This window comes from Chiloscyllium plagiosum, unplaced genomic scaffold (assembly GCF_037043375.1).
Source record: "Chiloscyllium plagiosum isolate Xiang-an unplaced genomic scaffold, Cpla_swu_hap1 HiC_scaffold_44, whole genome shotgun sequence".
Classification (NCBI taxonomy): Eukaryota; Metazoa; Chordata; class Chondrichthyes; order Orectolobiformes; family Hemiscylliidae; genus Chiloscyllium; species Chiloscyllium plagiosum.
Genome location: NW_028270182.1, coordinates 59656298 through 59674360, shown reverse-complemented (window position 1 = coordinate 59674360; position 18063 = coordinate 59656298). Strand labels below are relative to the sequence as shown.

General features: G+C 52.7%; 1 protein-coding gene across 2 annotated transcripts in view; it reads right to left on the bottom strand.

Moving 5' to 3' along the window:
* Positions 1 to 7324: 7324 nt before the first annotated feature.
* LOC148137412 (putative G protein-coupled receptor 139) overlaps positions 7325 to 18063 on the bottom strand; it is a 104099-nt gene continuing 93360 nt past the window's right edge. For both annotated transcript variants that reach the window (XM_087982734.1, XM_087982735.1), the window contains exon 2: positions 7325 to 8235. In XM_087982734.1, the coding sequence (XP_087838860.1) occupies positions 7325 to 8235 (911 nt within the window). The remainder of the gene's footprint in view (positions 8236 to 18063) is intronic.

Sequence of the window (18063 nt, the reverse complement as noted above, 5' to 3'; positions counted from 1 at the left end):
TTCTCACTCCCTCTCTCTCACCCTCTCTCATCTCTCAAACCCCTCAACCCTCTCTCTCCCACCCCCTTCTCTCTTTACCCCATCTCTCTCTCACCCCTCTCCCTCAATCCCCCCTCTCTAAAACACCCTCTCTCACCCCTCGCTCTCACCCCTCTCTCTCACCCTCTCTCTCTCACTACCTCACTCGCTCACTCCCTCTTTCACTCACCACCCACCTCTCAAACCCGTCTCTCTCATAAACTCACTCTCTCACACCCTCAATCTCTCACCCTCCTGTCTCTCACCCTCCTCACTCTCACCCTCTCTCTCTCACTCTATCTCTCGCTCACTGACTTTCTCTCTCACACCCCCTCTCTCTTACCAACCTCTCTCTTAACACCCCTCACTCTCTCATCCCCTCTCTTTGTCACACCCTCTCTCTCTCCCAATCCAATCTCTTTCTCATCCCCCCTCTCTCACAGTCTCACACACCCTCGCTCTCTCACCCTCTCCCTCTCTCCCACCATGTCTGTGTCTCTTTCTCATCCGCGCTCTCCTTCTCACTTCCCCGTCTCACCCTCTCTCTCATCTCTCACCCCCACTCTCTCCCACACCTTCTCTGTCTCTCACTCCCACCTCCCTCTCACCTCCTTCTCACCTAGCTCTCTCTCTCACCCACCTCTCTCTCCCACCCCACTCTCTCTCTCTTCACCTCTCTCTCTCACCCCCTCTCTCTCACCCCCTCTCTCTCCCACCCCTCTCTCTCTCAACCCCTCTCTCACACCCTCTCCCTCTCTCATCACCCTCTCTCTCTCAACCCTGCTCTCTCACCCCTCTCTCACCCCTCTCTTTCTCACCCTCTCTCTCTCATTCCTTCTCTCTCACTTCCTCTCTCTCGCACCCCGCTCTGTCTCACTCCCCCTCTCTCTCATCCCTCTCTCTCTGTCACACCCTCTCTCTCCCACCATCTCTCTGTCACTTTCTCATCTCCCCTCTCTTTCTCACTCCCTCTCTCACCCTCTCTCTCACCTCTCATCCCCCTCTTTGCACCCTCTCTCTATCAACCCTCTCTCTCTCTCTCCCCTCTCTCTCCCAACCCTCTCTCTCTCAACCCCTTTCTCTCACACCCTATCTCTCTCATCCCCCTCTCAAAACCCTCACTCTCTCATCCCCTCACTCTCTCACACACTCAGTCTCTCACCCCCCTTTCTCACAACCTCCTGTCTCTCACCCTCTCTCTCTCACCCACTCTCTCACTCCTTCTCTCTCTCACTCCCCTCTCTCTCTTGCCACCCCCGCTCTCAATGCCCCTTATTCTATTATCCCCTCTCCCTCTCACACCCATCTCTCTGTCACACCCTCTCTCTCTCCCACGCCAATCTCTTTCACATCCCCTCTCTCTCTCACACACACACACTTTCACACACTCTCGTTCTCTCACCCTCGCCCTCTTCCCACCATCTCTGTGTCTTTTTCTCATCCCCTCTCTCTCCTTCTCACTTCCCCTCTCTCACCCTCTCTCTCATCTCTCACCCCCACTCTCTCCCACCCCTTCTCTGTCTCTCACTTCAACTTCCCTCTAACCTCTCTCACCTCGCTCTCTCTCTCTCACCCGCCTCTCTCTCTCCCACCCCGCACTCTTTTCACCCCCTCTCTCTCACACCTCCCTCTCACCCTCTCTCTGACCCACCCCTCGCACTCTCAACCCCTCTCTCACAACCACTCCCTCTCTCATCACCCTCTCTTTCTCAACCCCTCTCTCTCACCCCCTCTCTCACCCTCTCTCACTCTCATTCCCTCTCTCTCACGCCCTCTCTCTCTCACCCCCCTCTCACCACCCCCTCTCTCAACCCCCCTCACTCGCTCATCCCCTCAATCTCTCACACCCCCTTTCTATCTCAACACCTCTCACCCTTTCTCTCAACCCCTCTCTCTCACCCTCTCTTTCTCAACCCCTCTCTCTCACTCCTTCTCTCTCTTACCATCCCCTCTCTCAACCTCCCTCATATTCTCAACCCCTCTCTCTCACCCTCTCTCTCTCAACCCCTCTCTCTTACCCCTCTCTCATACCCCTCTCTCTCTTATCCCTCTCTCTCACCCTCTCTCTCATTCCCTCTCTCTCTCACTTCCTCTCTCTCTCCCCCCTCTCTCTCACTCCCTCTCTCTCTCATCCCCCACTCACCACCCCCTCTCTCAACCCCCCTCATTCGCTTATCCCCTCATTCTCTCACTCCCTCTCTCTTTCACCCCCTTCTCTCTCTTACCATCCCCTCTCTCAACTTCCGTCACTCTCTCATCCTCTCTCTCTCACCACCCTCTCTCTCTCACCCCTCTCTCTCACCCCCGCTCTCTCACCCCCTCTCTTTCACACCACCGTTTCTCTAACTCCTCTCTCTCACCCCCTCTCTCTCACACCTCTCTCTCTCACACCCCCTCTCTCTCTCAGCCCCTCTCTCCCTCTTTCAAACGCCTCTCTCTCACCCTTCTCTCTCATCCCCCCTCTCTCTCTCACACAAACTCTCTCTATCTCACTCCACTTTCAGCCCGCTCTCTCTTGGCCCCCACTCTCTCAGCCCATTCTGTCTCTCTCCCCACTCTTCTCACCCCTTTCTCTCACCCCTCTCTCTCACCCTCTCTCTCATTCCCTCGCTCTCTCACTTCCTAACTATCTCACCCCCTCTCTTTCATGCCCTCTCTCACTCATCACTCCCCTCACCACCCACCTCTCAAATCCCTCTCTCTCTTAGCCTCACTCTCTCACACACTCAATCTCTCACCCTCCTCTCTCTCACCCACGTCTCTCACTCTCACACCCCACATCCCCCTCTCTCTCTCACCCCCTCTCTCCCTCACCCCCTCTCTCTCACCCCCACTATTTCTGAACCCCTCTCTCAGCCCCGTTTCTCTGTCAGTCCCCTCTCTCTCAGCCCCTTCTCTCTCACTCCCCTCTCTCTCAGCCCCCTTTCTCTCTCAGCACACTCTCTATCTCACCCTGCTCTCTCTCATCTCTCCCCTCCCTCAGACTCTTTCTTTCTCACCTTCTCATCCTCTCATTCTCTCTCTCCCCCACCCCTATTTCTCTCTCACCCCCTCTCTCTCCCACTCCCTCTCTCTCAGCCCTCTCTCTCTCCCACCCCAATCTCTTTCGCATCCCCCTCTCTTTCACACTATTCTCACACACCCTCGCTCTCTCACAGCCTCCATCCCTCCCACCCTCTCTCTTTTTCTTTCTCATCCCCTCTCTCTCTTTCTCACTCCCTTCTCTCTCACCCTCTCTCTCATCTCTCACACCCCTCACCCCGTCTCTCTCCCAATGCCTTCTCTCTTCACCCCATCTCTCTCCCACCTCTCTCTCTCTCTCTCAATCCCTCTCTTTTACACACCTCTCTCTCTCACCCCCTCTCTATTTTACCCGCTCTCTCACTCCCTCTCTCTCAGCCCCTCTCTCTCACTCGCTCTCTCACTCACCACCCTTCTCACCACCCCACTCACAAACCCTCTCTCTTATAACCTCACTCTCTCACACCCTCAATCTCTCACCCTCCTCTCTCTCATCCACCATCTCTCTCACCCCTCCACATCCCCCTTTCTCTCACTCCCTCTCTCTCTAACCCCTCTCTCTGACTCCCACTCTTTCTGAGCCCCTCTCTCTCACCCCCTCCATCTCCCCCACCCTCTCTCTTTCTCTTTCTCATTCCCTCTCTCTCTTTCTCACTCCCTCTCTCTCACCCTCTCTCTCTCTCTCATCTCTCACACCCCTCACCACCTCTTCTCCCACCCCCTTCTCTCTTCACCCCATCTCTCCCTCACCCCTCACTCTCTCACCCCCCCTCTCTCTCAACCCCTCTCTCTCCCCCCTCTCACATCCCCTCTCCCGCAACCCCTCACCCCCTCACTTTCTCACCCCCTCACCCCTCTCCATCTCTCACATCCTTCGTCTCTTGCCCCTCGCTCTCTCTCTCTCTCTGACCCTACCCCTCACTCCTCCCACTCACCCGTCTCTCACCCACTCTCACACTTTCTCCTTCTCACTCCACTCTCTCTTACCCCCTCTCCACTTTCTCTCTCACCCCCAACCCCCCCTCTCTCTCATCACGATCTCTTTTTCACTCCCTCTCTCTCTTTCTCACGCCCTCTCTCTCACCCCTCTCTCTATCATCATTATCCCTCAACCCTTCTCTCTCACAGACCCTCTCTCTCACTCCCATCTCACCCCACTCTCTCTCACCAATCTGTCTCTCTCTCTCTATCTCTGTCCCACCCCCTCTTTCTCATACCCATTCTCTCATGCCCCTTCTCTTTCACACACCACGTCTCTCTAACACCCATTCTCTCTCACACACATCCTCTCTCACAACCCCTCTATCTCTCCCCCTCTCTCCCCTCTCTGTCCCGCTCTGTCCCCTCTCTCTCTCCCCCTCTCTCCCCCTCTCTTTTCCCTCTCTCTCTGCGCAGTCTCTCTCTCTCCCCACTCCCCCTCTCTCTCCCCCCTCTCTCCCCCTCTCTTTGGCCCCTCACTCTGCGCACTCTCTCTGCCATCTCTCTTGCCCTGTCACGCAATCCCTCCCTCTCCATCCCCCTCTCTCACGCCCCCATCGCCCCTCTCTCTCACTCGGTCTCTCTGCCTCTCTGTCTCTGCCTCTCTATCTCTCTGTCTCCCTGTGTCTCTTGTTCTCTTAGCCTTTCCCTCCCTCTCTCGCTGCCTCTGTCTCTCTTGTGCCCCCCGTCTCTCTCTCTTATCCTTCTGTCTCTCTCTTGCCCCCTCTATCTCTCTCAAACTGTCTGTCTCTCTGTCACTCTCAGGTCTCCCTCTCTGTCTCGCTGCCTCTGTCTCTCTCGTGTGAACTTATCCCTCTCTCTCATTCTTCTGTCTCTCACTCGCCTCCTCTCTCTTCTCTCTCCCGATCTCTTGCTACCCCTCTCTCCCCCCGCCCCCCCCTCTCTCTCTCACACCCTGTCTTTCTCACTCTTTCTCTCGGTCTCTCTTTCTCAAACTCTCACCCTCCCTCGCGCTCTCATGCTCTCTCTCTATTTCACTCCCTCTCTCCCTCTCTCTTGCCTCCCTCTCTCTCATCTCACTGTCTCTCTCGCTCTCTCTCTCACTGATGCTCTGTCTGTCTCTCTCCATCTCTCACCTCTTCTCTCTCATTCTTGCTCTATGTCTCTCTCTGTCTGTGTGTTGCTCTCTCTCACCGTCTCTCTTTCTCAGTCCTCCCCTCTCACCTTCTCTCTCTCGCACCCCTCTCTCTCATCCCTCTGTCTCTCACTTGCCCCGATCTCTCGCTCTGCCCTCCTCTCTCTCGCCCTCCCTATCTCTCTGCCTCTCGCTCACTCTCCCTCGGCCGCTTATGCTCTCTCTGTCCCTCTCTTTATCCCCCAGCACTTTCTATCCCTCTCTCTCCCCGTGTCTCTCCCCTTTCTCTTTCTGTCACACCACTCTCGCCCCTCTCTTGCTCTCTCTAGCTCGGTCTCTCCCTCTCTCCCTCACCCTCTCTCCCACACACATCTCACTCTTTCCCACACTTGCTCTCATCTCACTCTTGCTCTCTCATTCTCACTTGCACCTCTCTTTGCACCTCTCTCCCTCTCTCTCTCTTTCTCTCTCTTTCACCCCGTCTCGCCCCACTCTCGCTCACTCTCGCCCACTCTCTCTCTATCACCCCCGCTCTCTCCTCTCTCGCTCTGTCTCGCTCCTCTCTTTCCCATTTGCTTCGCTCTCTCTCTCCCTTCTCTCTCGCCCTCCCCTCTCATTCTCCCTCCCTTCCCTCTCCCTCTCCTCTCACTCTCCCTTCCCTCTCTCGCCATCCCCTCTCTTGCCCTCCCCTCTCTCGCCCTGTTCTCTCTCGCCCTCCCCTCTCTCCCTCCCGTCTCTCACCCTCCTGTCTCTCGCCCTCTCCTCTCACTCTCCCTCCCCTCTCAATCTCCCTTCCCTCTCTCGGCCTCCCCTCTCTCTCTCTCTCTCTCTCTCACCGCCCCTCTCTCTACGTCTCTCTCTCTCGCCCTCTGTCTTCTCCCCTCTCTACCCCCTCTCTCTACCCCTTCTCTCCTCACCGTCTCTCTAACCCCCTCTTTCTACGCCCCTCTCTCTACACCCTTTCCCCTCCCATCTCTCACGCCCTCCTCTCCCCTCCACTCTCCCTCTCCTCTCTCCTTCTCCTCTCTCCCCCTCCTCGCTCCTCCCTCCACTCTCCCTTCCACTCTCTTGCTTCCTCTCCCCCCCCTCTCCTATCGATTCTCTCCCTTCCTCTCTCTTCCCTTCTCTCTCTCCCCTACTCCATCTCCCCTCCTCTCTCCCATCCTCTCTCTCTCGCCTATCCTCTCTCTCCCACCTTCTCTTTTCCCTCACTCTCTATCTGCTCTCTCTTCCCCCCTCTCTCCGCGCTCTCTGTTCCCCTTCTCTCGGTCCCCCCTCTCGCCCCCGTCTCTCACCCCTCTCTCTCATTGTCTCCTCCCCTGTCGTTCTTTCTCTCCCTCTCACTCTATCTCCCTCTCCTCCTTCTCTCACTCTCGATCCCCCTCCCTCGGTGTCTCTCTCCCTCCCCACCTCCCATCGTTTCTCTTTGCCTGCATCTCTATCCCGCCCTCCCCCCCTCTCTCTGACACACTCTGTCCCCTGATTCTTCCCTCTCCCTCTGAACCAGAGTCTGGGGAGTTCGTGGTGGTGCGGCTGCGTGTGGGGGTTGGGGGTGGGATGTGGGAGGTGGGAGGAGGGAAAATTGGGTCGAAACAGAATTGTGGGAGGGAGACAGAGTCGGCAGGAGAGACAAGGGGAAGGGGGACAGGGAGGTGTGAAGGCATGTGGAGAAACCGGGCTTGGGGGTGTGTGTGAGAGAGAGGGGGAAGAGGAAGAGTGAAAGGGAGAGGTGATGAGAACGAGAGAGTGTGCTGAAAGAGCGAGAGAGTGGGAGAGAATTGAGGAGGAAAAGTGGGGGAGAGGAAATGGGAGGCCAGATTGGAGTGGGGGGTCAGAGGGATTTAAACCCAGCTCCTGAGCTCAGGGCGCTGCCCTCCCCTTCCCTGAGGACCAGGACTTGGGGCTGAGTCTGTCTCTCTCCAGCTCAGTTTCTCCAACACAAAGACACACAACAACATCGGTCACTCTGCTGCTCGGCACGCTTTAATCAACATTTTTGTTGTTTACAAATGGAAGTGATGGATACAGTCAGTGGGATTGTGCCTTTTCTCACTGGCCCCTGAGTTGTGAGAAACATTGAAATGTTTCCCTGTAACCCCCCTGTGGGATAAGGATGGACAAACCAGCTCTACCCTCAGTCTGTTACCATAGCGACAGGCTGCTCCATCGCTGAAACACTGAACTGAAATGAGAAAATCCCGGATGGATAGATTAATGAGGGAATTTGATGGATGGATGGATTTGGGTGAAGGGATATTTCGGCACATTCTTCAGCTGCTGCCTGAACTTAGTCTGGGTCACGGCATAAATCGCGGTATTTGTGCAGCAACTGAGGACCTGCAGCATGAAGCCCAATTCCCCCACAAAGGGATCAAGATATACAGACCCAGACCCAATATGAGACAACCTGTTCCATAGAGAATAAAGCATTAACGTTGACCATAACATGATGAAATTGGCCGAGATCACAAACAGTAAAATGATGGATTTTTTTCGGTTTCTCATTTCAGTGTCAGACTGAGCGTCCCCATTGGTGTGAGCGCGGAGTCTCCTCCGGGCTCTGCTGGTCACTAAAATGTGTCTGACGGTGAGAACATTGAGCAGCAGAATCAGAAGAAATGGGACACACGGGGTTAGAATGTGATGGAGGAACTCGATTGTACCCCAGACACTGGAGGTTCGAACAGAGTCTGTTACATAACAAAACCAGGGATTGTTCCCCAGCCAATACCAAGCCGTGAGCATAAAATACCAGGAAATGTTCTTTAAACAGCTCAGCACAGTCACTGCTCCCAGAACCACAGCCGCCGTTTTCTCACTGCAATATTTACTTTTCAGCTTCTGGCAACAAATGGCCACAAACCGATCAAAGGTGAAAGTGACGGTGAACCAGACAGAGCAGTCAGTGGCTGCATAAAGCAGGACGGCGTGGATATTACACACGGGAATGGAGTCCATCAGGAAATAAAACTGTTCCAGATAAACAATGGGAATGTGTCTCAGAATCAGGTCGAGGATAATGACCAGGAGATCCGCCGCTGCCATGGCCCCCAGGTAACGTCTGACACATGGAGACAATCCACAATCTTTATAAAGCAGGACATAGATGGTCACTACGTTAACTGTGAGGAAGGAAAACAAACCCATTATCCGTCAGCCTGGAGGCAAAGGGACCCGTTTGATTGGGGGCCCAGTTAGATTTCCAAATGTGTCCCTGCATTCAGGGACTTGTTAAAATAATTGGAGCTGGAATAACAAATGGGAAGGTCTGAATTACTGACTAAAATGTGACATAAACCACAAGAAACCCTCCCTCCCCAAACACACAGAGACACATCCATAAGGACAGATAGTTTTAGAACATTCCCACACACTCGATCACTCGAGAGCAGACACAGGTCAGTCCTTCCCAGTTCCTAATACGGAGGGTGGAAATGTTGCTGTCCTGAAGGACTCTCTCCCAGTTTCCTGAAGACAAACGGAGTTTGGGAATTCCTGTATTTTGGTCTAAATTGTGGATGATTCTGTGTCGTGAAGAAATGTAAACGCAGGGAAAACGTATTCACCCCTTTAACTGACTGAGTGGCCTTCGGAGCAGTGTCCCCTTCTCCCTGGAACGGGATCTCTTCCCTCGGGATATTATCGTTTGTTCAATTCACTGACGTCCGGCCGTTCACAAACAATGTCAGGGACAGAACGTTCCGGGGAATGACATTATAGAATGTTGGGGACAGAACCTTTCAAGGAACATCACTTATACGATGTTGGGGACATAAAGTTCAGGGGAACACCTTGACCTGTCCATCACCTTTTCCCCCATCCACCCCACCCTCCTCTCTGACCTATCGCTTCTCCCCCACCTCCATCTTCTGATCACATTCCCAGCTTCCTTCCCCCCAGCCAAAGCCCCAGTCCCCTCCCATTTATCTCTCAGCTCCCCGGTCCACAAGTCTCATTCCTGATTAAAAGATTATGCCTGAAACGTTCATTCCCCTGCTCCACGGACGCTGCCGGACCTGCTGTGCTTTTCCAGCACCACACTCCCGTCAGGAAACAGTGCAACATCGTCATACTCACGGGACCAGGCCTGATGGTTCATGTTTCATGAAGCCCCATCACCATCTTTGGGTAATCCTGTCCCACCGCCAGGATAGACACACCAGTGATGGGGACTCCCTGGGATACAGTCAGGGAAGGAGTTACCCTGCAATTCCCCAACATTAATTCCAGAACACTGGAAATCTCATGGTAACAGATCATGGTCAAGGAAATCGCCTGAGGATGGATATCTCCTGCCCCCCACCCCTCCTCTCGGTGATAACTCAGTTCCCCTCGATGTTAGAAACAAATCAGAGGAAGCACTGAGGGTGACAAGGACACAGCTGAAACTTTATTGCTGGAACAGCACAGCAGGTCAGGCAGCATCTAGGGAACAGAAGATTCGACGTTTCGGGCACATGCACTTCTTCAGGAATGACAAGGACACAGAACGTCCTCTGGGTGTGGGACTTCAATGTTCATCACCAAGAGTGTATCCACAGGCCCACCACTGACTGAGCATTGAGGGGCCTCACATACACAGCAGTCAGACTGGGGGAAGTGATAGGGGAACCAACAAGAGGGAAACATTCTCACCAAACCCCTTGTCCCAGATGGATCTGTCCCTGACAGTATCTGTCGGAGCCGCCAGCACACAGTCCTGGTGGACGGAAAGTCTCAGCTCATATTGAAGACCCTGCCCACTGTGTGATGTAGCACTCCCTCCTGTGAAGTAGGGACATACTTCTAAAGGACCAAGCACATGGAAACTAGCCATCCATGAGACACTGTGGGCTCGCAGCAGCTGCAGCATCAATCGCCTTTCCTCCATCATAAAGTCAGAAGTGGCCTATTCACTGATGGTTCCAAAATGTTGTGCATTAATCCCAACTTCACCTGTACTGAAGCAGGTTATTCAGCCCATCAAGAGTTTTATTCAAGACAACATCCACCTGGTCCGGGACCTAATCCATTTCTGTCGACGGGCTGGTCTGCCGAGCGCCTTCCTGCTCTCGACCAGGAGAAGGTGTTCAACAGGGTCGATCACGAATACCTGCTCGGGACTCTGCGGGCATTTGGGTTCGGGATGCTGTTCCTCGCCCCGATCCAACTTTTGCATACCACTGCAGAGTGTCTGGTTAAAGTTAACGGTTCCCTGTCGGCGCCCCTTCACTTCGGGAGAGGAGTACATCAAGGCTGCCACCGTCCAGCCAGCTGTATTCCCTGTGCGTGGAGCCTTTCCTGCGCCTCTTGTGGGGTAGGTTGTAGGGGCTGGTTCTGCATGGTGTGGGCAGTGGTTTGGTCCTCTCGGCTTACGCCGCCGATGTGCTCTTCTCTTTCATCGACCCGGCTGACCTGGGGAGGATGCGCGTGTGCCAGGTCATGTACTCGGCAGCGTCTTCCACCAGGATAAACTGGGCCAAATGTTCCAGACCACTGGTCGATCCGTGGCAGGTGGACTCTGCCGGAGGAGTTGCGGGGGTTCAGCTGGAGTACCACCCATCTCCTCTACCTGGGGGTCTACCTCAGCCCGGCTGAGGAATCCTGGCCGGCCAACTGGCAGGAGCTGGAGGCCAAAGTCTCGGCTCGCCTAGGCCGCTGGACAGGACTGCTCTGAGTGCTATCTTACAGGAGACGATTGCTGGTCATAAACCAGCTGGTGGCCGCCATGCTGTGGTACCGGCTGGTCACTTTGGTCCCTCCTCCTGGCTTTGTCGCTGCCTTCCGGAGAACGTTGGTCGACTTCTTCTGGAACAAAAAATGCACTGGGTCACCGCGCAGGTTCTGAGTCTCCCTATTGAGGAGGGCGGTCAGTCGCTGGTGTGCGTCTGCACCCAGGTCACGACGTTCTGCCTTCAGACCTTGCAGCAATACATTTACGTCGAGCCTCCTTCTCGGTGGGGCGTACTGGCTACGTATTTTTTCCGCCAGGTGTGTAACCTCAACTACGACACGCAGCTCCTGTTTGTTGACTGTGACGGTTTGGAGGTTGCCCTCAAGACCATGCCTGTCTTCTACCAGGACCTGATCACTGTCTGGAACATGGTCGAATCGCGTCGCCGCTACCCTCCGGCTGGAGAAGCAGCTGTCGTCAGGGAGCCGTTGCTCAGGAATCCGCACCTCCGTACTCGCGGGTTCGAGTGGCTGTCGGAGGGGAGGGCCGCGGCGGCGAGGGTGACCAGGGTCGGGGATGTGCTGGGTGCCGGGGGCCTGGGCTGGACGCTGCCGCAGGACGTAGCGATCAGGGCAGCGGTAGACGTCCAGTACGTGGCCACCGCCATCCGACGCCTTAAAACGGCGGTGCTCGGACCCGACGTAGTGCACCAGTTGGAGGACGCTCAGGTGTGCGGTGGGATCCCGTCCGCGCTCACCCCAGCCCAGACGGAATTTCACATTGGCCCTAGGGTCCCGTACTTCCCGCGGGAGCCTGTGCCCCACAACCTGAGCTGCCTCTGGAATATTAATTTTGTCCCTTTTAAGGACGTAAAAAGGCGGGTCCTGTATCGACTGCTGCTGCACACCGTCCATCTCTTCTCTCTCATCCACCGTCCGCTCGCGCCTTGGCGTGCCCATTTGCGACTGGGCGGTGGGGATCACCAATGGAGGGCTCTCTAGGCGGGAGTCCTCCCCTTTCTCTCGGGGAGCTGTCGTGGATGGTCCCCCGCAACCGCAGATTGCGTTGGTTCATAGACTCCCAGCCCAACTGCTTGTTCTGTGGCGCTGTGGAGTCCGTGGACCATGTATATATTGGGTGTGGGCGTTTGCACTCCATTTTTGATTTTCTGAAAAACCTGCTCCTCTGCTTTTGGCTGCACTTCAGTCCCACGCTCCTGATCTTCGGGCACCCGGTACGGAGGAGGGAGAACAGGTCTGAAGACCTCCTCATGGGTCTGCTCCTGGGCCTGGTTGAACTGGCCATAAACAGGACCAGGCAGCGGGCCGTGGAGGGGGTTCTTAGGGACTACTGCCTGCCCCTATTCTGCTATGTTAGAGCCCGTGTGTCCTTGGAGAAGGAGTACGCGGTGTACACCAACATCCTGGAGTTGTTCACGGAGAGGTGGGCGCCGCAGGGAGTGGAGTGCATTATTTCCCCCTCCAACTCTATTTTGATTTAATCCCTGCCCTCCCCTTCACTGTTTGATCATACAGCATTGCCCTTTGATGTGAAGCGCACTGCTTGTCACTGGCCACTCGCGTGTTTCCTTTCTTCCTGGTGGTGGAAATTTGAATAAAGATTCATGCACTTTGCGTCTCTCACTGTGTCTCACACCTGTACACACACAACATGGATGCTGGGGAAAAATAAGCACTAAAAATAAACTGAAGTGTCAGACATCATGTTCACTAAAAAAAAAACAAGAGATTTAAACAGGAACAGAATGAGGCCATTCGGCCATTAGATGCTGTTACTCAGCTATTGGAGCAGATCTTTTAATCTTTGCAACCTGTTACACAGGAAATGCAGGGAAGATACAGCCTTTCAAAGCTGCTACATAGGAATACGGGGAGGGAGGGGGGATACTGAGCCAGGAGCAAGAATGAATTAGGGAGAAATCAGTCTCTATCAGTTTAACTCAAATTATTGACTGCAGTGACCAGTTCTGGGACCTCAACTATTTGCAAATTACATCAATGGTTTCCAGAAATGGAACAAACATGTTCTACCTAAATTTTAACTGACAGTAAGATTGAGATAAACTGAAGTTCTCAAGGGGAGGTAGAGACTCTGTAAATGGATAAGTAACAGACAACAACTTGGTAGATCGAATATAATGTGGGTAACTGTGAACCTGTGATCTTTTTTCAGGAAGAATAACAGGCTGTGTATTACATAGATGGAGAGGGATTACAGGACTTAGTGATACCATGTGTACTGGAGGGTTCACTCTGATCTGTCCAGACTTGGGAAGTGTGGCCCCATCACTCTGATGGTCTGCTCTCTGATGTTCTCAGTGGCCCCATTACTCTCAGTACATACCGGGTATTTTGATGTGGTTGGTTGGTGGTGGGACTTGGTGAGGGGGAGGATGTTTTGAGCCCTGTACAACTGGGACAGCCTTTATCTAAAAGGCTATCATTCCTTTCTGCGTGGAGACGCGAGGACAATGGGAATGGCTGCCTGCTTCTGAATGAAGAGGCTTTGCCTGCTCCCAGGACAGCGGGTATTCAACAACATGATGAACTGTACCTGGGCACACTGTAACGTTAAGGGGGTGAGAGACGGAGAGTCCAATCACAGGAATGGAAACTAAAGGTATTACCAGATCAGCTGAAATGGTTAGATATTCCACACTCTCAATCCACCTCACAGAACCAACCCAGACACCATAAACCCAGAGGAGATGTCTGTTCACCGTGGAACACTGTGCAGACCAGGACAGTGTACTGCTCAGTGCAAGCCAGCAATCTGTCCAGATTCATCCATTGCACTGGTCAGTACAATCCAGCAATCTGTCCAGAGTGAAACACTGCACAGACCATGTCAGAGCATTTACCTTTAAACCATCTGTCGAGTATGGGAAGCTGGGATAGAGACAAAAAAACCCCTTCTGATGCTGGAATCCAAAGTAGACAGGCAGGAGGCTGGAAGAACACAGCAAGCCAGGCAGCATCAGGAGGTGGAGAAATCGACGTTTTGGGAGTAACACTCTGAAGGTGTCCTGAAGAAGGTTTACACGGGAAATGTCAAATTCCACACCTCCCAATGCTGCCTGGCTTGCTGTGTTCATCCAGCCTCCTGCCTGTTAAGTGTGAGAAGCAGTGGAGACCACACCCATGAATTGATCGATAAACCCGGATTAAACATCTGTTCATCACCAGGAGCTGCGCAGTGATCACTAATTTGTAACCTGGAGCAGTTACCCTCCAAGCATGTAGGACTGTGTACCCCAACCCAGTGCATTGATCTGTAAACCAGGAGCAGTTACCCTCCCAGCATGTAGGACACTGTACTGCACCCCAGCGCATTGATCTGTAAACCAGGAGCAGTTACCCTCCCAGCATCTAGGACTCTGTACTCCACCCCAGTGTATTGATCTGTAACGCAGGAGCAGTTACCTCCCCAGTGCATTGATCTGTAACCCAGGAGCAGTTACCCTCCCAGCATGTAGGACTGTGTACACGACCCCAGTGCATTGCTCAGTAGCATTGTGTTAGATCCCTGCCCAGCGTGGGGAAACTTGCAGCCCATGCTGGAAGTGACAGGATGTGCAGCTCCCACCCATTTCCAGCTCCATCTCTCCATTGTGTCCTGACAAGGGGATGCTGTGGGTGTGAACAAGACTGCCACAGAGATACAGAGATGGAGGGGGAATCAAGTTAAACAATAACAAATGGGAGGGCTGTGGGAAATAGACACAGAGGGGGAGACAGAGAGACAGTGTTATGGAAGGATGTGCTCCCAGGTTTCAGAATGCAGAAATGAAAACATTTTAACAGCATCGTGTAACGTAAGTGTTTCCAAGAATGGTAGGTGAACAGGATATTGGTGGGAGTTCAGATGATGCGGAGTTTTGGATGAGTATTTGTCCTGCAGCTTTGTATCTGGGTGTAGGGTCAGCAGAGTCTTTGACTCATTGAGCTAAATATAGCAATAATTTGTCTCAGTGCCATTTCCATTGAGTGTGACAGAGGGATCATCCACACGGGGCCGAGCTACTTTCCTCGTGCTATCCTATCGAACTCACCTCATTAACTACCCACCACATCCCATGGTGTCCCTCTCATTCAATACCAGCCCAACACTCCCACCCATCATGGCTGGAGGTACTCACCATCGCCTGGTTGCCCCTGGATATTCCATGACCACTGACACTGGGGCCATCTTTAAAAGGCCAAGGGGCATACAGTTGAGCTTTCTCAGTCCGGAGCTGCCCTGCAGTTTACCCCGAGGATGGCAGATAAGGTGTAATTACACCGCGGTTTGTCGACAGGGGCACGGAGAGCCTGGTGATTGCTCTAGTACAGAAGGGGACCGTTCTCTTCCCAGAGGGGGCCACACCATCAGACCCACCGAGCATGATCTGAGCTCACCACCCAGCTCAGTGCAGTAACTGTGGTCTGAGGAAATGTCCAGCAATTCAGGATAAGCATCAATAACCTTCCCCAGTCTGTCAGAATAAGGGTCACCGTATTCTCTCTGCTCCCTCACACTCTGTATATCTGTTATAGCACTGACCCCCGAACAAGGCTCATGCTCCACCGGTCTCACTGCTGCATGCAGCACCTTCTCTCTCTCTCTGTCTCTGTCTGTCTCTCCTTCTCTCTCTCTCTCCCCCTCCACTTTACCCACCCCCCCACCCACCACATTAATAACACTGCATGGATACAACACTGTGGACTGACTCCCTCCGGACACCTCACCATTACCACGTCCCCTACCTATACCAGCTAAAAGCAGGGCCACCCACTCCCACCCTCACTCCCTCCCCTTCTACCATTCCAGGATAAACAGCCTGGAATAGGACAGAAAGGGCCAAGCCCGGTGGTGAAGTCCCCGATGTCCGTTCCCTCACCCCCGCCCCCCGCCATGTTGGGAGAACCCCGGTACGAGCCGGAGAGGACCAGGACGCCTCGTGTGGAGATTCTGAAACATCCATGTCCCACCGACCGAGTAAGGAGCAATGTTCAATGAAGGGTGATTCTAACTTTAAACACACGGGCAGCTCCGTTGCCCCCCGACACAAATTAGAAACGTGGCCCTGATGCCATCTCCCTTTTGTGTCGAGCTGGTAGAAATGGAATCCCCACGGTCTCGGTGGGCAGGAGGGTGGGCTCACAACACATCGTCACCACCACCTCCCAGGAAGGGAGCACCACGATTCCCTCCTACACCTCCCCCTGTAAACAGCTCAGATACTGAAACTAATCTGTGACAGTAACTGCTCCCCACCCCCTTGTCCCGACATCTTCAATAATCTGTGCTCATATACACGCAGTGGCCTCTGTACCTGCAGCCCCTTTTTAATGCAACAGCCTGCTTTAGACTCTCTTTATTTATCTTTCGTACCAATCTGCATCACCTCACATTGCTCTGCATTGATCCCCATCTGCTATATACCTGGACACGACACCAATGTGTGATTTTACTGTTAAAGTTCCACACTGCCCTCCATAGATTTTACAATTCGTCCAGGTTCGATGCCATCTACAAACATTGAGATTGTCCTAGCGTCACAGTCCCCATGAAACATCTGAAATCCTGCCGCACTCACGAGTGTGAGGAAGTGAAATATTGCTCCATGGACGGTGTCGAATAATGACATGCTGTCAACGGAGCAACAAAAATCCAGACGGTTTGAAAGAAATATTAACAAACCACAGAGCAAGAGAGATCTGGATAGGTTCCACTTATCTATATTAATCAGGGTATGATGTGATGAAGTTGAAAGCGTGTACTGTACCTTTAGGAGGAGGTGAATGCTGTTCTGAACTGAGAGCTTACAAGCACTTGAGATATGAGAGAATGGCAGACCCAGAAACACATATTGCAAGAGAACTGGAGTTGGGTAACAAGCAGTTAAGAGATTGGGGGTCTCAGAGTTTTGAATAGTTGATGCAAAATGTTCACTTTCAGAGGTAAAAAAATAAATTGATGTTTTTTATTTAAACTGTGGAATTTGGGAGTTCTCTGCCATTCATATTTGACCAGTTTACAAGATGAATTGAACGTTTCTTTATGTTTAATTGAAATTACCAGATGAGCTTCAATTCCTAACAATTCTTGTCAGTGTATCTGTGTGTCTCTGTGTGGGGCAGGTCTGGCAGTCTCTGTGGTGTTTAAAGTGATGCAATGCCACCCTCTGCTGGCCTCCACACGCTACTGCACAGGCATTGGCAGAGGGTGAAAACCAACAGGGATTCATTCAGAGACGGGGAGGGAGAGGGCAGCTGCTCCCAGCACCATGCAAACTGATGTCTTATCCTTATACTGATCTAAATGTCCTTAAAACATTGTAAACTGTCACTGCTTTCACCGCTTCCTCTGGAAGTTCATTCCACACACAAGCCAGACTCTGTCTGAAATAATTACCTCTCATGACATTTGTGAATCATTTTTCCTCGCATCTTAAAATATCCCTCAGTTTTGAATTCCCAACTCTAGGGAAAAGACATCAACCCTTCTGCTTATCTGTACCCTCACGACTTTGTAAATTTCTGTGAAGTTACCCCTTAATCTCATACTCTCCAGTAAAAAAAGTCCCAGCCTATCCAGCCTCTCCTTTTCGCTCACTCCCTCCATTCCCAACAACATCCAGGTTAATCTCTTCTGAACCCTCTCCAGTTTAATAATATCAAGGTCAGTAATATCAAAGTGAATAGTCAAGGTGTTTTCTAAGGATACGGGAAGTCCAAAACTAGAGGACATGGGCTTAATGTGAGAGGGGAAACATTTAAAAGTGACCTAAGGGGCATCTTTTTCACCCAGAGGGTGGTGCGCCTATGGAATGATCGGGCAGGATGACCAGACTGGACACACAAATCCAGAAGGGGTCTCACCAATGTCCTGTACAAACACAACATGACGTCCCAATTCTGATACTCAAAGGTCTGACCGATGAAGGCAAGTGTGTTCAACACTTTCTTAACCACACGATCAAAATGAGGTGCAAATTTTAAAGAATTATACCTGACGGCCTAGGTCTCTGTCCGACAACACTGCCAAAGGCCCTACTTTTAACTGTATAGGTCCTCCTCTTGTTTGATTTACCAAACCCAATACATCGCAGTAATCCAAACTAAACTCCATCTGCCACCCCTCAGCTCAGTGTGTGATATTACTGCAATCTCACCCTCCCCCTTCAATGTTAAAATGCCCATCCCTCTCCAGGATGCCTGCACACTCCGGCCTTGAGTTTCACAAAGACCCTGAGCTTGGGTAGCCTTGTGTGGTTCGTGGGAGGAGGTACAGA